General features: G+C 39.6%; 1 protein-coding gene across 1 annotated transcript; it reads right to left on the reverse strand.

Annotated features, from left to right (window-relative positions):
- Positions 1-212: 212 nt before the first annotated feature.
- Positions 213-5,066, reverse strand: LOC107767208 (protein VAPYRIN-LIKE). Its single transcript, XM_016586128.2, has 2 exons — positions 4,012-5,066; positions 213-741 (listed from the first exon to the last, which is right to left on the reverse strand). The coding sequence occupies exons 1-2, from the start codon at positions 4,981-4,983 to the stop codon at positions 301-303; spliced, it is 1,413 nt and encodes a 470-aa protein (XP_016441614.1). The 5' UTR covers positions 4,984-5,066; the 3' UTR covers positions 213-300.
- Positions 5,067-21,838: the final 16,772 nt, after the last annotated feature.

Raw genomic sequence — 21,838 nt, forward strand, 5'->3', positions numbered from 1 at the left:
TTTCCTTATTTGATTATCAGTAACCCGAGTTCTTCTAAAATTAAGCTTAGACCGAAATTCCTATTTTTTGGTTAAACACTTATTATATTAAATCATGACCTTGAATTTGGGTAAAATATTCTTGAATATAGGACTTTACCTATCTTTTTTTATGAACTTAACCGTTAACTTTCGTATGTATAAGAATCATTTAATTTGCTTGTAACCAAAGATTTGTTTGAAAGAAAGGGACGAAATTTACTTTTTGGTCAACGGCGTGGTACCATTCATAAAAGCAGTACAATCTATCATAGCCAGGAATCAAGATAAGGGAGAGGAGGAATTTGAGGGAATAAGAGAAAGCACAGCACCCTCATCAACAAGCAGCTGCGTTATATCTTCATAACCCAAAAACCTGGCAATAGAAAGAGGAGTATCACCTTTCTTGTTCCTAACATTCACATTGGCTCCTCTGTTTAGCAGTACTTCTACCGTTTGTGCACATCCACCTTCGACGGCCATGTGCAGGGGAGTGTGGCCTTCTGCTTCCTGGCATTCTAAGTCGGCTCTGAATTCAGCGAGTATCATTACTGCATCTTTGTTCCCTTTAATCGCTGCAACATGAAGGGCTGTCAGACCATATTGGTCGCGGAAGTTGGTGCTTGCTCCCTTTTCGAGCAGCGCCTCGAGCAGCTGGAAATCTCCACGTCTTGCTGCATGTAGCACTGCTTCTCCTCTTTCGAGAATTTTAACAACTACCTCCTGCAACATTACTTATATGATCGCTAAATGTTACAGAAAAGGAAAGTATAACTGCAATGAAACCAGACTAGCTCTTTACGCACATGGTAGACAGGGCAACATTACTTATATGATCGCTAGATTACATTTTTGAACCACATTTCAGAAGAACAAAATTCCCGCCACGTCCCCAAGATCATGACGTAAATTCCGGAATAGATTTGTACGAATCAGTACAAATCCGTACTAGGCTGTTATATAACTATCCCAATAAGATTCTTTACTGTAAATGGGAATGTACCTTATTTAGGGTTTCCTCTATTATATAAAGGGGACTTCAATCATTTGTAAGGTTCATCTAATCATTAGCAAAGAATATACTATCCCATTTTTCTCGCTTATTGTTCATCAGAATTGTCCTTTAGCTTTATTGCTCTTGCTTTATTGTTCTTACCTCACTGCTCTTAACCCAGCTCGAGGTCACTGAGCTCGAGGTCGATATTGCTTAAGTAACACTGGTTTGATTCACTCGTTTCTTTCATTTATCGATTATACTTCTTGATTATTAATTGGTATTGAATTAAATTATATATCTTTTAAACCACAAATCAAATTTAATTGTTATTCGTATTTTCGAGGTAAACAACTTGTTAATAAGTAAGGGCTAATTTCTAAAAAAGTGAGATCGACCACTGGTAGGGGTATATCTTTGTACACGTTTCAAGAGTTTCTCTTATAAACATGCTTTCAGTTTTGTTTCTACAAAATTTACAGTGTCTTCAGAAGATATCAATATGGTGAATGTTCTATTTATAGACGCTTGGCCCTTATTATTGTTACTACTTTTCTTATTAAATCCTCCTTGGGATCGAAGAGGTTTGGCACGGATCCCCTACCAGTATATATAGCAAAAACAAAAATTACAAGAAAGTTGAGGTTAAAATAACACCCAACTTTTCGGGTTGTCCAGTTGGTTTGGAGGGTGGTCATCCGTCTGGGATCGGATCTCCCCTTAATGTTTTCTGGGTTGAGCCTGTCGCACAGGGTTTGTCTAGTGCGGTTTACATTTCCTGTATGGCTTGTAGTCTATTACATAGGGGGAGGTTTACCCAGTGCGCACAAAGTGCTCACCACAGAGTGCTCACCCGAAGGGCAAAGAATGTAGCAAAAGTTCTAGCGGATGCGGGTTTCCCCTCCTACCAAAAAAATAACACCCCAACACAAAACAGGAATAACATGCTCATTCCCGTACAGAAGGATTACAGAACTAGGACTAAAGCGAGGGCCAATCTCAATTAAATTAAAGGCAAACTACCTTAAAACCTCTCTGAACAGATTATTTGTTACCGCCTTAAACTATTTGTGGTCATAATTCTCTCCCTTAATTTGGCGTTTTGAGAGTCATTACCCCTTGGACGCTGATGTGGCAAAGGGTGTGGGTGCACTCGCCTGCCACATGAATTTTTCCTGTATATGTAACACTTTTTTTAAAATAAAATATATTTTTACCTTTTTAAGTATGTTACTTCTTTAGATAATTTTTTCCGAATATAATTTATAATAAAACTTGACATTATTTAGTCTAAATTGTTTTATTTGGCTAAAAATAATAAAGTTTTAGTTAATATTTTTTTGAATTTGACCTGAAAATACAATTGAAATAAATAGTCAAGGCATCTAAAAGGTTATAAAAAATATATAGTTTGAAATTAATTATTTTGGCAACAATTTTTTATATAACTCTAAATTATGGTGCTCTAAAAATATATATATATTTTTTTTACAGATTTTACTTGAAAAGGTAAAAATACGCAGTTGAAATAAATAATCATTGCATCAAAAGAAGAAATAAAAGAGTACACTCTTTTTATAGTTGAAGAAATAAAAATACACAGTTGAAGAAATTGTACACTCTTTTTATTTCTTCTTTTGATACAATGACTATTTATTTCAACCGTATATTTTTACTTTTTTTTCAACTTTGTATTTTTACTTTTTCAGGTAAAATCTGTAAAAAAATAATAATATATTTTTAGAGCACCATAATTTAGAGCTATATAAAAAATTATAGCCAAAATAATTAATTTCAAACTATATATTTTTTATAAATTTTTAGATACCTTGACTATTTATTTCAATTATATAAATCTTTATTTTCAGGTCAAATTCAAAAAAAATATTAACTAAAACTTTATTATTTTTAGCCAAATAAAAAAATTTAACCTAAATAATGTCAAATTTTTATTATAAATTGTATTCGGAAAAAATTATCTAAAGAAGTAACTTACTTAAAAAGGTAAAATATATTTTATTTTTCAAAAATTGCCACATATACAGAAAAAATTTAAGTGGCATGCGAGTGCACCCACACTCTTTACCACATCAGCGTCCAGGGGGTAATGACTCCAAAAAACCAAATTGAGGGGGTAATTAAAATCACGAATAATTTAAGGCTGTAACTAATAATCCTTGTCAAGTTTAGAAGGGTTTTAAGGTATTTAACAAATGTTGAATCTAATCATGAGACAGATTCTACATTTGTTCAATCCTAGCTTAACCAATGCCTTTCTACATGTACAATTTGGCCTTTATTTACGCCCCTGTTACAATACCATTATTTAAGCATTCGAGAAAAGAAACATGCATTTATTTCACAATGTATATGAACTATGTGAAGTTGGATCGTAATAGAAACAATCCATTATTACCCTAAATAGAGTCCGAGACTCAATGCATTCTTCAATAAATTCGATTACTTTACTCGCTCCATTTCATTTTATGTGATTCATTTTTTTTTTTAATTTATTCCAATTTTTTTTTTTAAATTTCATAGTTTAAAGAAATATTATATCATGTTTAAGATCACATAGTTTAAATTTCATGCCACATAAATTGGAATAAAAGGGTTTTTTTGTAAAGAAATCTTATATTATGTTTAAGATCACAATTCTTATGAAGTTATTCGTATTGCATTTTTTTCTTAAATTTCTTATCTAGTCAAAAACCGAGATGGCATACTCCCTCCATTTCAGTTTATGTGAATTTATTTAATTTTTTGTCCGTTTAAAAAAGAATTACCTCTTTTTAAATTTGAAAACAATTTAGCTTAAACTTACAATTCTACCTTTGATTAGAAGCTTTTATAACCACACAAATACTCTGAACCTTTTTTTACTTATTTAGAAACTCAAATTCGAGAAGTCTTATTTTTTTGTAAAATTTCGTACCGAATTAAACGTTTACATAAATTGGAACAATCAGAATATAACATAAAGTGGGAGTAGTACTTACATGGCCCTTAGCTCGTGCAATATCAAGAGCCGAACGGCCAAGACGCAATTCAGTAATAGTAGGGTCGGCGCCCATTTCAACAAGCATCTTCACCATTTCACAGTCGCCATTAGCAGCTGCTCTGAACAAAGCCGTTCTACCATCCTTGCTCCTCCCATCCACTTGCGCACCTGCACCTATCAACACCTTCGCACTTTCCAATAACCCTTTACTCGCCGCTAAATGTAACGGCGTTCTTCCCTCCTTATCTCTGCTATCCAAATAACCCTGCTGTCTGTTCACTCTCAGCAGCCTCTCAATCTCTTCTCTCCTATCATTTGCAACGGCAATATGTAACGCCGTCCACCCCTTTGACACCCATTTAACGTCGACGTTTGATTCAGAACACGCGTCCACTTTTAATCCGCCCTCAACCAAGATATTCACAATTTCTTTACTATTATCCAGCTGCTTTGCAACTCGGAGGAGTGACTCCGTTTCCCGAGTTGAAAACTCAGAGAAAACGGATGGCTGCCGTTTGATAATGTTTCTAACGGATTCAGAATCTCCGTTACTAACAGCATGGCGAAGAAGAAAGGGGCCCACGAATACCACCTTGAGTTTTATGTCGTACGTCGTGGAACGATGCCCAATTGAGCTGAACCAGGAGTTAACGAATTCGGAATGATTGGGTTCGAGTACTTGTGGTGCTAGTATTGTTCTAATAAGGAATCTGTCAGAAGGGGAGCGAGGGAAAGTTGAAGGGAGTTGGGATTGTGGTTTGAGAATAACTTGGAATGTGGTTGAAGATAAAGGTGAAATTAGGCCACTGGGTGGATTGACTAGGAACTTATGAGGAGACGAAGTTTGGACTTTGAAGGCTATTGGAGAGGTTGCAATAAGTGATTTGAGGTACACTGTAGCTCGACATTTGCTGCCTAATGCAAAGTCTATTCGTATTTCTGCTTCTGATACTTCTACGAATTTCTCCATGAATCAATCGATTTATTGAAAGGGATATGGTTTCGAGATTCAAAATTGGTTACAAAAGACGTCGGCTTGTATACGTAAATGTTACATGTGATACTTAATAATGGTCCATGTGATTTCGTGGGGACCAGTCTAGAGGTTGAAGAAAAACAACAGGTCGGACAAAGATGTAACACTCTTTTTTTAAAATACAAAATGTAAGCCTCCACTCAATTATCCTTTTGAAAGTACATTCCTCTTTTCGTGGTGATGAGCTATTATCATGTTGCATTTTATCCAAAAGACGCAATGTTGAAATAAGATTAATGCGAGAAAGTTTTATTTTGTGTCTCATACAACTTATACTAGTTGTATGAGACTCCTTTTTGTCTTACAAATTTGTAGAACTCAATTTTATATTTTTGGGTCTATAAAAATCTTGGTCCACAAAACTATGAGATAAAAAAATTGCATCATACAACTAGTGTTGTTGTATGAGACACAAAATAAAATTTTCCTATTACTACTATGAAAAACAAAAACCATTTAGTACTACATTAGTGTGCAGAGATATATTACTTGTTCATAGGTGCAAGGTAGAAGAAGACAGGACTTTTATAGCGAGAGCTACGACCGAAAAGGGAATAGAGAGCAAATAGAAGGTACTAATAGAAAGATAAATAAAGGAAAAGAAAACAGTACAAAAGATGAAACAGTTTGTTTATTAAAGTCTGCCTTCCAGCAACCATAATAAGCATATATGTTTAGATCATCTTCATGATAAGCTATTACAATTTTGTATGTTAAGCCAAAGTGTGCCATATAAATTGAAACAGAAAAAGTTCTACTTAAGTAAACTCTGGCTTAATGAAAATTCAGGTTCCTTAACCCGTTCCCTATTCCCTCAAAGAAGGAAATTACTATGGTAGAAATACATAATCTTCCTAGGTCAATTCATCAAGGAAGAGAAATAGACCAGCGTTTACCCACAAAATCGGATAACAATTGAATTTATACGTGGTTTTAAGGATACGTGATATAACTTGATACAAATTAAGAAAATAAATTAATATTGAAATTTATGATAGGAAAATAAATACAAACCACACAAATTGAGCAGCCTCGGCCTTTGAGTTTGATCACTCTCGATCCAAGAAATTCTTCAACTGACGTTAGAACTGAAAAACAAGATGATAAGAGCTAAAAATAATAGTGTATTGTTTTTCGCTGCGTATTAAAATGTGTTTTACAAATGATCAAACCTCCCTTTATATAGTAGGGGAGTCCTACTCTTGATACAATTCTATATAAGGCAATCAATCTCATGATTTGCTAATTAATTGGCCTCCCCTTGATACGTGTCGAGAATTCCGTCGTGATCTCCAACCGATCCCAGATATTTCGGTCTTCCGTTATTTGGCTCGACAAAGTTCCCTCGATCTTGTTCGGTCCTAGAGTCACGAGCTCAACGATTTAACTTCGCGCCTTGGTTCGATATAACCCGGGCTCGAGCTCTGACATGTCACGTTTTAGCCTCGGCTGGTCATACAATGGACGAACCCGGTTTTGACCGTGTACAGATAGTCCCCTCATTTTTCTGTGAGAAGATGACGAGAAGGGATATGAACTTCTGAACACCGCTTCGATAGATCATGACGTAAGCGACAAAAGGTTACTAAAACGTCCCGTCGGTCCAGTTTCCAAGGCATTAAATGCATGTCAGTTGTTGGTCGGCCACTACCGGTTTTGAACCGTCATTAGCAAACTATAAATATCCCAACTTTCATTCATTCAAACTTTATGTTCAAAGCTTCTTCTACTCTTGTTCTTCAAGAATCTCCTCACTCTCCAACTTTTGTACCCAGATTTTTGGAACCTTTTGCAAACCACTAAAGCGTAACTTCTTAATTTCCTCTTCTTCATCTCTACTTTAAAATGGCAAAAACTTCTAAGACTGTTCCACAAAAGGAGACCGCCTCTTCATCATAACATGCCGGCGACGGGACTACGACGGAACCATACCCTGAAGAGTTCGTTCCTGGAGGGTGCTCGACCGATGCTAATTTCAAGGTTGAGAAAACTTCCTCGGTACCAGGTCGATGCGAGCAAATTTTGAGATATATAAGTTTCGATCACCGATGATCTCCTCTCTAAGGTTAAAGAGGATTCTATCTGGGCCGATAAGCACGTGGTGGTGCCTTTGTCTGAGGAAGCAATTACTACCCATGTAGAGAGTTTTTTAAGTGCTTACATTTACCACTTCACGTTGGGTCCCTTAACCCGGACACTATTGCCTTCTCCAAGAGGTACGAGGTGACCCTCGGTCAAATTCACCCCTCCTTCTGGAGGATAGTAATTCTTCTCCATTTTTTTTTGTAAACAAAATCGAGGGGTGTCTCTTCACCCTTGATCATCTTATGCGACTGTACAGTTCCCGATTCTATCGAGGGGGATTAATCAAACTTGCTCGTGAGGCTAGTAGGGCCCCGTTCTCGAGTATAGATGAGGATCGAGACCGAGGCTGGATGGGCCGATCCGTTCAAGTGAAGACCTCAGACTTGATCCTTGCCGAGGACATGCCATTTCTTGAGAAATGAAACATGAAACGTAAGTATAACTTCGCCTTAAAAGATTTTATTTATTATTTTGTGCAGCTATGGCTGGATGCCAGATTCAGTTCCTCGACTCAGGGAGTGGGTCGAGGACCTTATGTCGCAAAGACCATATTCGGAGCGCGCATGGAGTGAATTGTCGAAGGGTCGGTGAGAGGCTCGTAATCATGGTTTTTTTCTGATTTAATAATGTTTGATTGTCTCTTGCATTGTCAAATTCTTATCGATTTTGTTTTCTTTTGTAGGTCTCTGCAAAGATGTTACTATGAGGCCTTCATCCGGTGATGAGGATGTGCCTCTCGAGTCCCCTGCTCTGAGGCAGGGTGATGAGATGAGAACGAAAAGGGCCCGAGTTTTCCGAACTCAGAAAAAGAAAAAACCAAATAAGAGGCCGGGGTGTAAACCCAAGGGAAGCACTGGGGCTCTACCCTCAGACTCAGTCCACCGTCTAAGGGATAAGTCTGAATCCGAAGAAGAAAAAGAAGAAGAAGAAGAAGAAGAAGAAGAAGAAGAAGAAGAGGAAGAGGAAGAGGAAGAGGAAGAGGAAGAGGAAGAGGAAGAGGAAGAAGAGGAAGAGGAAGAACAGGAAGAAGAAGAAGAAGAGGAAGAGGAAGAAGAGGAAGAGAAAGAAGAGGAAGAAGAGGAAGAGGAGGAAGAAGAAGAAGAGGAAGAGGAAGAAGAGGAAGAGGAAGAAAAGGAGGAAGAACAGGAAGAAGAAGAAGAGGAGGAAGAAGAAGAAGAAGAAGAAGAAGAAGAAGAAGAAGAAGAAGAAGAAGAAGAAGAAGAAGAAGAAGAAGAAGAGGAAGAAGAAGAAGAAGAAGAAGAAGAAGAAGAAGAAGAAGAAAAGAAATCCAAGTTGTTGGCCCCCATGCGGGCAGGTGTCTTAGTATGAGAGGCCTCCGAACCAACGGGTGTTGAAACTGAACCATCTCGACTTAAGGAGGTCGATGGGAGAACTTTACCTGAAGCTCCCGAACAAGAAGGGGGCGAGGCCACTCCGCCTCAAGATGGGGAGGCCGATAATGAGATCATGGCCGGTTTTCCCAAATAATGGATAATGTTCCGAAAGGAATACCCAGAGTAATAGACATTGTCGATTCGCCTATATTATTTTCTGAGTTTACGATTGCCGATGCTCAGGCACTGAAAGAACAATCCACCAAAGGGGCACAAGGGGAGGTAGACACCTTTAACAACTTCTTTGATGGCGTAGACTCTACCGCTATGGAGGATGTCACTGGGTTGGGTGATATACCAGTGCCGAAGAAGAGTCCATCAAGTGGACTTTCCTCGAGCCCAAAATTAGTCAGTCGGTTCCCAGCCCTGAATTTGAATCCTAATCAGAAGCGGTCAATTGTTATGTCTATCCCGAAAGATGCCCAGGTTCTCTCTGCCTCCGTGGGATTGGCCAGTTATCTTTGGTGCTTGGTGACCGAGGAGGATCAGGCCAAGATGAACGAGGTGGAAGTGCCTTGTTTGTCTAATGAATCCCAACATGCATTAAATCGGGTAACCCCAGATACCTTTTAATGACTTCTAATGTGTACTTAGATTATTTTGTAGATAATTGTAACTCTTTTTTCTGTGTTTGTAGGCTTCGGTAATCCATAATGAAAATTTTCTCCACGATCGGGAGGAGCTGATCCAATATGAGACCGAGGTCCGAGGGCTCAATTGAGAAAAGTGACACTTATAAACTTCTTAGTGAGCAAAAAGAAGGGAAGGCTAAGGGCCTCCAGGCTGAGTTTGAGGTGGCTCGCAAAGAACATGCCGACTTGACTGAGCACGTAAGAAGAATTTTTGAAGTTAGTGACGACAAATCGGACATGGTGACTAATGTTCCGAAGCTGCAGGTCCATTAGAAGGTCGACGAGATTGGGAAGCTTCGGGAAGAGGTAGATACGGTGAAGGCTGAGGCCGAAGAATGGGAAAAAAACATGGATCGCCTAGCGTCAGAAAAGGAGACCGCCCGAGCCCAACCGGCCTCGGCTGAAGTCCAGCTCCAAGGTGTAAAGGAGAAGTCGTTGGCGCAGGCCAAGAACATTGAGGAGCTCCAGTCCCAGCTGAATTTGGCCATCTCTGATCGAGAAAGTTTTGCCACGGAGCTTGAAGTGGCCAAATCGGAAGCAAAAGTAAGGCCAATGCTGATGAGATGATGGCCATTTATAAGGCCGATGCCGAGGCGGCTCAGGTTCGAGCAAAAAAAATCACCGAGCATGCTAAATGACAATCTCGAAGGGTGGCCCTTGAGGAAATCCATGCTTGTGGTTTCGACCTATCGGCGGAGATCGAGAACCCCAAGGAGCTCGAAGCTGAGGCTAAAAGGTTGGCTTATCCCAAGGATGACAATGACTCTAAGGGCTTAAGCGATTCCAAAGGTGGGGAAGATCCCTAGAGTGATGCTGCATCCGATGAGGACCAAGACACTTAGGCCTTTAGATGTTTTTATTTTTTGCTTTTTTGTGTTTGCATCTTTTTGGGGCCATTTTGGCCACTGTAGATTTCTGTATTGAGGCTATTCTGGCCTTTGTAAAAAGATTATTGGATAAATATATGTATAAAGCTTTCTTTCCCTTTCGGCTTTCAAATTTTTCCTTTGCTTTATTACTTGTATTCACAAAGGTCTGAATGCCTTAGCATAAAATAACTTAGGTTATGTTCAAGAGTTCAAACAAACATTGCCTCTACATTACTCTGTTTTTAGGCATCTTGGGGGTTCGGTGTTACCGGAAATTTTCTCCCAATGTATGTAATTCAGATTATAGCTTGCCAAGGGTAGCCTTTAGAAATCGATTATGAATTTTTTTTTGAAGGCCTATTTTGTTACGGGTCTTAGACGTCTTCGAGCCATGTTAATATCGCCATAGCCTTTTAGTTCGGGAGTCGCCTAGTGGACTTGTTTTCCCGAGTTATCTGGGCTTGCCAAGATAATAGTCTCTGAGTGGAGATGGTTGTGGCCTTTAAAATTTGGGGGTTGCCTAATAGGTCTTATGCCTCTGAGATCTAGTGGCTTGGATATTTTTGGACGACAGTCCCCGAGTGAGGGAGTGATCATTCAAACTCCGGTTATAAATGGCTCTATAGCTCGTTACCTTTATGAGATTGGAAGTATGAAATTCTTTAAGGGATGTAAAGAAGAAATTTTTAAAACATAAGATGATTGCAAGGACGAGAATTCTCTTTATTCTTATGTAAGATAGAAACATATATATACATGCTTTGTGTTAGGGTTCGATGAACCTATGTGGGCATGATTCGTTTGACCTTTTGGCCCTTGCAATACATCTTGCCGATCAATACCCTTCAGCTACCCTATTTCCTTCCTTGCTATCATTCTCATCTGAGGGTGATGCCCCCCAGTATTCGAGGTTGTTTGTAGAGGAAACTCAGATATTATTTATGCCAGCTTTGACACCGATTCGTGATCGGTCCTTGATTCTAAGTTAGCACGATCCACTATTGCCTTGTTAAAGCCTTGCCAGAAAACCCATTTGGGACAAAATTGGCTCAAGGGAAAAAGAGTGTAACGCATGCTTTCAGACCTTCCTTAGTACTAAGTCCCCAATATTGAAATATCAAAGGTTGGACCTTCGATTATAATACCTCTCGATCTGTTGCTTTTGAGCAACCAATAGAACAAGGGCTGCTTCACGTCTTTCAACCAATAGCTCCAAGCTTGTATTCATGGCCTCGCCATTTGATTCCTTTGTTGCATATCGAAATCTGATACTTGGTTCCCCGACTTCGACCGGTATTATAGCTTCGGTGCCATAAACTAATGAGATCGGAGTATCCTAGTACGGGACTTTGAGGTCGTGCGATATGCCCAAAGGACTTCGGGAAGGATCTCCTTCCATTTTCCTTTGACGCCGGTTAACCTTTTCTTAAGGTTTTGGATTATGGTTTTGTTGATCGATTTGGCTTGTCTGTTCTAACTAGGGTGATAAGGTGTCGATAAGATTCTTTTTATTATATGATCTTCGATAAACTTGGTCACTTTGATGCCGATAAATTATTTCTCGTTGTCACGTACAATTTTGGATGACATTTCAACCCGATATATGATGTGGTCCCCAATAAAGTCGATGACTTCCTTCTCCCTGACCTTTTTGTATGCACGTGCTTCAATCCACTAAGAAAAATAGTCAGTCATAAATAAGATAAATTGAGCCTTACCTGATGCCGATGGAAGAGGGCTGACGATGTCCATTCCCCACTTCATAAATGGCCCTGGTGACAAGACTGAATGCAGCAGTTCCCCGAGTTGGTGAATCATTGGAGCATATCTTTGGAACTTGTCACATTTTCGTACGAACTCCTTCGCATCTTTTTCCATGTTGATCCAGTAATAGTCGGCTCTGATCACCTTTTCAACCAATGATTCAATGCCTGAATTATTTCCACAGGTGCTCTCATGAACTTCCCTTAGAACATACTCGATATCTCCCAGTCCCAGACATATTGCTAGCGGGCCATCGAACATTCTTTTGAGCAAGGTTCCGTCCTCGGAAAAGCTGAATCGGGCTGCCTTTATGCGCTGGGCCCTTGATTCTTTTGGATCTGAGGGAAGTTTCACAGTCTTACTCTACGTATTTATTTCTCCAATCCTAGGTTAAACTGATGGAGTTTATTTCGGCGTAACCTTTTTCTACTACCGACCTCATGATTTGTACGACTGCCCCCGAGTTGAGCTCATCGTCTTCGACCGAAGACCCTAAGTTTGCAAGGGAATCAGCCTCACTATTTTGATCTCGAGGTACGTGCTACAAGGTCCACTCTTTGAACCGATGTAATGTTACCTGTAACTTATCTAGGTACCTTTGCATTCGTTCTTCTCTAACTTCGAACGTTCCATTAACTTGTTTCACCACAAGGAGGGAGTCACACTCAGCTTCGATCACCTCTGCCCCCAAGTTTTTGGCCAGTTCGAGACCTGCAATTATGGCCTCATATTCAGCCTCGTTGTTAGTCAATTGCACCGTTTTAATGGGTTGTCTAACTATATTGCCTATGGGTGGCTTCAGTACGATGCCAAGTCCGGACTTTTTTACGTTCGAGGCATCATTCGTAAAGAGGGTCTAGATTCCTGAAGATGTCCCTGAGTTTACCAACAACTCTCTTTCAACTTCAGTTATTAGAGCCGGCATAAAGTTGACCACGAAATCTTCCAAAATTTGAGGCTTAATGGCTGTCCAGGGTTGATATTCGATATCGTACCCGCTGATTTCTATGGTCCATTTGGCCAATCGCCCCGAGAGTTCGGGTTTATGCATTATATTTTGTAATGGGTAAGTTGTCACAACACATATAGGATGGCAAAAAAATATGGTTTCAGTCCTAGAGGCACTTAGTAAAGCAAGCGCCAATTTTTCTAGGTGAGGATATCTAGTTTCGGCCTCACCTAAGGTCCTGCTACCATAATAAATCGAAAATTGCATACCTTGTTCTTCCCGAACTTGGACTCCACTTACCACTATTTCTAATACTGCCAAATACAAGTATAATCGTTCATCTTCCCTCGGCGTGTGAAGAAGTAGCGGGCTGAATAGATATCACTTAAGTTCTTCTATGGCCCGTTGGCATTCCGAGGTCCATGTGAAGTTGTTTTTCGTCTTCAGTAACGAGAAAAATCGATGGCTCTTATCGGAGGATCTCGAGATGAATCGCCATAGGGCGGCAATGCGCCCGATTAGCTTTTCTACAGACTTCACATTGTCCACTACCATGATATCCTCGATAGCTTTGATCTTGTCGAGGTTGATCTCGATTCCTCGGTTGGACACCATGAACCCAAGAAATTTACCTAATCCGACTCCAAATGTGCATTTTTCTGTATTCAGCTTCATGTTGTACTTCTTCAATATACAGAAGGTTTCTTGCAAATGCTTTAAATGGTCCTTTGCTCGCAGGGACTTAACTAACATATCGTCAAGATAAACTTCTATGGATTTCCCTATTTGTTCTTCGAACATTCGGTTTACTAGGCATTGGTAAGTGGCACCAACATTTTTTAATCCAAATGGCATTACGTTATAGTAGTATATGCCATACTTAGTGATGAAAGACGTCTTTTTTTGATAATCCGGGTTCATCCGTATTTGGTTGTACCCGGAGTAGGCATCAAGAAAACTGAGAATCTCGTGGCCGGCCGTGGCATCGATTATGCGATCGATGTTAGGCAAAAGGAAAGAGTCTTTGAGGCGTGCCTTATCTAAATCTTTATAATCCACGCACATTCTCAGTTCATTCCCTTTTTAGGCACTAGTATTACGTTTGCTAACCAATCCGGGTATTTGACCTCCCGGATGGACCCTATTTTAAGGAGTTTAGTTACCTCGTCTTTGATGAAAGCATGCTTGATCTCGGACTGGGTCTCCTTTTCTACTTGACCGGATGGAATTTCGGGTACAGGCTTAGCTTGTGAGTAGTGATCTCCGGTGGGATCCCTGTCATATCGAGATGGGACCAAGCAAAACAATCCATGTTAGCTATAAGAAATTGAATGAGTTTTTTCCTGAGCTCGGGAGTTAACCTCGTGCCCAAGTAAACCTTTCGATCGGGTAGATGTTCGATCAGTATGACTTGCTCCAGCCTTCAACCGTTGATTTGGTAGTGTCGGAATTATCGGGGTCTATAAAGGATCACAGAACCTAGTTGTCATGACTCGGAATTCCCACCGTCAGGACCATGATGGCGCCTAATATTATAGGCAAGATAACATTAGAAAAATTTTATTCTTTTTAACAGTTTAAGGGATAATATTAAGAAAGAACTGAAATAACGTAAAGTGTAAATGCGAAAGCTAAACCAGCCAAACATCTATTATAATTCCCTGAACCTAGTGTCACAAGTGCACGAGCTACTAGAATAGTACATACAAGGGTCTGAAATAACATAAAGTTGTTTGAAAATAAGTTACAAAGCTAAATAAAACAAGAAGGGACTTCAAGAGCTGTGGGCGCTGAACAGCTGTACCTCAAGTCTCCGTAGGCTCTCTAATCCTAGCTCTCTAGTAGCCGTCGTCAAGACCAACTCCTAAATCTGCACAATATGCAGAGTGTAGTATCAGTACAACCGACCCTTGTACTAGTAAGTGCCGAGCCTAACTTCGTAATGAGCCTAAAGCGGGTCATATGCACTATAACATGTACGCAATGTATATAATAATGACAGAATAATAGAGGTATTGAAAAGAATTAAACAGTCAATTAAAAATGATAACCGCAGCCTCAAGAATAACCTTACGTACTCCAGAACTTTCAATCTTTAAAGTTCAATGCAAATACCGGAAAAACCAACACAGCTTAAGAAATGGAAACATATAAGTTGTTGCGGTGCGCAACCCGTCCCCACCAGTCGATACATAATACTCCCTTATTCCACCATAACAATATCAAAAACAGTAAATAATACGTATTTGTTGCAGCGCGCAACCCGATCCCACCATATACCAATATCAGTATCCTAATTCACCCTTATTTCACCATATCAATCCACCCTTATTACACCTGTTGCAACGTGCAACTCGATCCTATCGTATCGTACATATTCACCCTTATTTAACCATATCAATCCACCCTTATTACGCATGATGTGGCGTGCAGCCCGATCTCACCATATCAGTACCAAACACTATTGCACATAGTTAAATCGACAACTCAAACCACAAAGCCTTTACGATAAGTAAATGCCAAACAAAACCCAAAGGGAAAACCTTGTACAATATAAGAATCTACATAATATCACTACATAGCGAGACCAATCCGTCAATTTACAATTAGAAGGTGCAAACGAGTCAATTTAAGCAAATAGCAGGGATTCCTGAAACTATAAAAAGAGCTAACATCATTAACAGGAGAAGATATTGATTAAAAGATAGCAGTTAAGCATGGAAAGCATTTAGAGCATATAACAGTTAATACAGGGAAGTAAACAACTAAAGGAAAGCGGTAAATCAGGGAAAATATATAATTAGGCAACGTATAGGCACTCGTCACCTCGCATATACTCCGCACACATGGAATTCACATAACACATAGTCCAAGGGTTCCTAATTCCCTCAAGTCAAGGTTAGATACAACATTTACCTCACTCCAAGGTCAATTCAAAGCTCTATCGGGGTCTTTCCCCCTAGATCCACCTCCAAACCACTCGTATCTAGCCACAATTAACTTAATAACATTAAATATATCTAATGGAATCAATACGATGCATAATTTTAGGTTTTCCAAGCCTTCTCCCAAAAAGTCAAAAATCGGCCCTGGGCCCGCTTTGTCATAACCTGAGGTTCAGACCAAAATTCATTTACCCATTTAGCTTTTAATCCGATTATGTAATTTTTTTCGAAATTCGAACTCAATTCGAGGTCTAAATTGTAATTCTAAAAAAATCCCTAATTCTAACCAAACCCTCAATTTCCACCATGAAAATTCTAGATTTTAGGTTGAAAATTCATGAAATGTAATGAGTAATTGAAAGAAAGTAGGTTAAAATCACTTACCAACTATTTGGGGAAGAAAATATCTTGGAAGAATCGTCTCTAAGCTATGTAGCTTTTAAAAATTTGAAAGAATGGCCATAATCCTGTAATGGGACTGTTTAATAGCTGGGCGACAATGTTCAACGCGTTCGCGAAGAGCAGGGCCCAAGTGGCCTACGCGATCTCTAGTAACTGTACGTGTTCGCGAAGGTTTATCGCCCCTGACCTCCGCGTTCCTGAGATGGGGTCGCGTTCACATAGAGTACCTCAACTCCCCTACCCAGCCTAGCTAAAGCTACGCATTCGCGAGAGACAGTTCGCGTTCGCATAGAGCAATCCCCTCAGTGCTCCGCATTCGCGACCATGGTCCTGCGTTCACGTAGTGTATAATCCTCCCCCAGCCCAAATCCCCTTCGTGATCGCATGAATGGCTCTGGGATTGCGAAGCACAACGCAGCAGAACACCAGTTGCAGTAGCATACCAGATGTTCTAAGTGCAAAACACCCTAAAGCCTATCAGAAACTCACCCGAGCCCTCGGGGCTCAAAATCAAACATGCACACAAGTCCTAAAACATCATACGAACTTGTTCGTGTGGTTAAATCTCCAAAATAACACCTAGAACTATGAATTGAACACCAAATCGAATGATTTTTTTCAAGAAAGCTTTAAAACTTCAACTTTTATAACCGGATGTCCGAATCACGTCAAACCAACTCTGTTTCTCACCAAATTTCACAGACAAGTCTTAAATATTATAACGGACTTGTACCGAGCTCCAAAAGAAAAATACGGACCCAGCATCGACAAGGCCAAACATAAATCAAATGCTTAAAATCATTAGACTTTCAAACTTTAATATTTCATCAAAATTCCATATCTCGAGCTAGAGACCTCGGAATTCTATTTCGGGCATACGACCAGGTCCCAAATTACAATATGAACCCACCGGGACCGTCGAAACATGGAATAGGGTCCGTTTGCTCAAAACATTGACCAAAGTCAACACAATATAACTTTTAAGGCAAACATTCTTGTTTTTATCAGTTTTCAACATATAAGCCTTTCGGAAAAATACCCGGACTGCGCACACAAATCGAGAAAGGCTAAAATAAGATATTTAAGGATTCGAAACACAAAATTGAGTCGTAAAATATGAGATGACCTATCGAGTCATCACATTCTCCACCTCTAAAATAACTATTTGTCATCGAATGGACATAAAAAAGTACCTAAGATGGTCTGGCAGGAATAGTATGGGCTGAAGCCTCCTCGTGAAACTCTACTTGATGCTCCACTACTGGTGCTACTGCTCGAGTTATGGGCTGAGCCCTGCCTTTGCCTCAGCATCAAGCACGACCTCGGCCTCTACCTCTTCCCTTCGCAGGATCTGCCATTGGGGTCTCTAGCTGCTATTCGGCTGAAGATGCAGTGCGAGTCCTCGCCATCTGCCAAAGAACAGAACAGAAGGGTTCAATCAACAATGATAGTATAAAATCGCACGACATAGAAGAATAGAAGTGAAACTGTTCCTAACTCCATAGCCTCCGGAAGATAAGTACAAACATCTCCGAACTGATCCTCCAGACTCTAATAAGTTTGCTCGTGACTTGTGAGACCTATGTAACCTAGTGCTATGATACCAACTTGTCACGACCTAGAATTCCCACCATCGGGACCGTGAGGGCGCCTAACATTTAACTTGCTAGGAAAGCCAATGTTAGAACAATTTTTTTTAACAGTCTAAGGGATAATATTAAGAAATAACTAAAATAACTGAAATAATCTAAAGTGTAAACGCGGAAGCTAAACCAGCCAAACATCTATTATAATTCCCTGAACCTGGTGTGACAAGTGCATGAGCTACTAGAATAGTACATAAAAGGGTCTGAAATAACATAAAGTTGTCAGAAAAGAAGTTTCACAGCTAAATAAAACAAGAAGGGGATTTCAGGAGCTGCGAGCGCTGAACATCTGTACCTCAAGTCTCCATAAGCTGTCTAATCCGAGCTCTCTAGTAGCTGCTGTCAAGACCAACTCCAAAATTTGCACAATGTGCAGAGTGTAGTATCAGTACAACCGACCCCACGTACTGGTAAGTGCCGAGCCTAACCTCGATGAAGTAGTGACGAGGCTAAGGTGGGTCACCTACACTATAACTTGTACGACGTGTATATAATAATGATAAAATAATAGAGTTATTTAACAGAATTAAATAGTCAGTTAAAAATGATAATCGCAGTTTGAAGAATAACCCAACGTAGTCCAAAACTACAAACCTTAATAGGTCAATGGAAATATCGGAAAAACCAACATAGCTCAAGAAATGGAAACATATAGGTTGTTGCAACGTGCAACCTGATCCCACCAGTCAACACATAATCCGCCCTTATTCCACGCAACCCGATCCCGCCATATATCAATATCAGTATCCTAATTTACCCTTATTTTACCATATCAATCCACCCTTATTACACATGTTCCAGCGTCCAATCCGATGCCACCATATTGTACATACTCACCCTTATTTCACCATATCAATCCACCCTTATTACACCTGCTGTGACGTGTAGCCCAATCCCACCATATCAGTACCAAACACTAGTTACACATAATCAAATCGACATTTCAAACCACAAAGCCTTTACGATCAGTAAATACCAAACTGAACCCAAAGGGAAAACCTTGTACAATATGAGAATCTACACAATATCACTACACAACGAGACCAATCCAGCAATTTACAATTAGAAGGTGTAAACGAGTCAATTTAAGCAAATAGTAGGGATTCGTGAAACTATATAAAGAGAATAACATTAACATGAGAAGATGTTGATTAACAGATAACATTTAAGCATGAAAAACATTTAGAGCATATAACAGTTAAGACAGGAAAGGAAATAATTAAAAAAGCGGTAAATCACGTCAAATAGATAATTTGGCGGCGCATAGGCACTCTTCACCTTGAATATACGTCGTACACATGGAATTTGAATAACACATAGTCCGAGGGTTCCTAATTCCTTCAAATCAAGGTTAGGCACAACATTTACCTCGCTCCGCTTTCAATTCAAAGCACTATCGGGGCCTTTCCCCCTAGAATCCGCCTCCAAACCACTCGTATCTAGCCACAGTTAACTTAATACATTAAATATTGCTAAAGGAATCAATTACGATGCATAAATTTAGGTTTCCCAAACTTTCTCCCAAAAAGTCAAAAATCGGCCCTGTGCTCGCTTGGTCCAAACCCGAGGTTCAGACCAAAATCCATTTATCCAGTCACCCCCGTGCCTAATTATGTAATTTGTTTCTTAATCCGACCTCAATTCGAGGTCTAAATTCCAATTTTACAAAAATTCCTTATTCTACCCAAACCCCCAATTTCCACCTAGGTTGAAAATTCATGAAATGTAGTGGGTAATTGAAAGGAAGTAGGTTAGAATCACTTACCAACAATTTGGGGAAGAAAATATCTTGGAAGAATTGTCTGTAGGCATTCTAACTTTTGTAAATTTAAAAGAATGGCCATAATCTCGTAATGGGACTGTTTAATAGCTGGGCGACAGTGTTCATCGCGTTCGCGTGAACATTGTCACGTTCGCGAAGAGTAAGGCCTAAGTGGCCTACGCGATTGCTAGTAACTGTATGTGTTCATGAAGGTCTATCTCCCCTGACCTCTGCATTTGCAAAACGGGGCTCGCGTTCGCGTAGAGTAACCTCAACTCCCCTACCCAGCCTAGCTAAAGCTACACATTTGCATGAGATAGGTCGCATTTGCGTAGAGCAACCCCCTAGTGCTCCGCGTTTGCGGCCATGGTCCCGCGTTCGCATAGTGTAAAATCCTACCCCATTCCAGATACCCTTCGTGATCGCAAGAATGGCTTCACAATCGCAAAGCACAACGTAGCAGATCACCAATTGCAGTAGCATACTAGATTTTCTAAGTGCAAAACACCCCGAAGCCTATGAAAGTCACCTGAGCCCTCGAGGCTCCAAACGAAACATGCACACAAGTCCTAAAACATCATACGAACTTGCTCGCATAATCAAATCGCCAAAATAACACCTAGAACTATGAATTAAACACCAAATCGAATGAAATTTTCAAGAAAGTTTTAAAACATCTATTTTCACAACCGGATGTCCGAATCATATCAAACCAACTCCGTTTCTCACCAAATTTCACAGACAAACCTTAAATATTATAACGGACATGTACTAGGCTCTAGAACCAAAATACGGACCCGGTATCAAAAGATCAAACATAAATCAAATTCTTAAAATCATTAGACTTTCAAACTTTAATTTTTCATTCAAATTCTATATCTCGAGCTAGGGAGCTCGGAACTTGATTCCGGGCATACTCTCAGGTCCCAAATTACCATACGGACCCACCGAAAACATCAAAACATGGATCCGGGTCTGTTTGCTCAAAATATTCACCAAAGTCAACTAAATTTAACTTTTAAAGCAAAAATTCTTATTTTTATCAGTTTTTAACTTTTAAGCCTTTCAAAAAAACAACCGGACCGTGCACGCAAATTGAGGAAGGAAAAAATTGGATATTTAAGGATTTAGAACCCAGATTTAGTTTTAAAACATGAGATGACCCTTTGGGTCATCACACCAGTAATCATCGTCTTCGTCAGTCCCTTGCTTGTCTGGTTGGGTTGAGTCCGACATCGATGACTGCTATTTGGCTTCCTGTTTTGCTTTTGAACCTAGATCCTTTGTCGATGTGAGTGTTGATATAGGAATTAATTCATCAACGACAAACATCTTCTTTGCGGCGGGTTGCTCCCCGTAGATCGTTTTAATCCCCTTTCGTGTTGGGAATATTAAATACCCGGTGAAGGGTCGAGGGCACAACCCTCATGTTGTGGATCCATGGTCTTCCGTATAGGGTGTTGTACCTCATGTCCCATTTGATCACATAAAACATGGTCTCCTGGGTGGTTTCGGCTGCGTTTACCAGTAACACTATTTCTCCTTTAGTAGTTTCGGGTATGGTTCCCATGATGTAGTTATGATTTTTAAATCCGAGTGAATATTTCATGTTACCCAATTACAATTTCTCAACAATGTTAAATAGAACGTGTCGCGAAATGCGGGTGCATTTCATGTAGCGTGGTTCAAGACATGTTATAAATAACATTGAATCTTTCTAAAAGCGGCTTAAAATAATTAAAAGCGGTTATAAAGCTAAAATACACATTAGGTTAAAACATGTAGTAAATCAGATATTTAGGCCAATTTTAATAGTTTAAGCGACCGTGCTTGAACCACGGAGCCTGAGAATGCCTAACACCTTCTCCCGGGTTAACATAATTCCTTATCTAGAATTCTAGTTTCACAAACTTTTAAATAAAGTCAAAATTTCCTCGATTTGGGATTTTAAAATAAACCGTTACTTGGGACACCAATTAAACTATCCCAAGTGGAGACTCTTTTAAAATAAATTAATTAATCTCATTTCTATTAATGTCACTTTAATTAAAAAAACTCACATATACCCTCGTGTGGGTAAAATGAAGGTGTGACAGCTCCGGCAACTCCGCTGGAGAAAAGAACCCAGAATCTCCGGTTTAGTGTTCAGAATTCTACCTTAGAATAACTGTTGTAGTTGGCTTTATTTATTATTTGATTTTTATATGTTTGAGCCTAATATGATAAATGACGCTTTTTACCGCTTTGATATTATTTGGACTGTATATAAACTGTTACGAAACCCTTCTTCTCCCTGAGTCTTATAAATCATCTGGGAAGTGTGCACTTCGTGTGACTTATT

Source organism: Nicotiana tabacum, chromosome 11, assembly GCF_000715075.1.
Source record: "Nicotiana tabacum cultivar K326 chromosome 11, ASM71507v2, whole genome shotgun sequence".
In the NCBI taxonomy this organism is placed as follows: Eukaryota; Viridiplantae; Streptophyta; class Magnoliopsida; order Solanales; family Solanaceae; genus Nicotiana; species Nicotiana tabacum.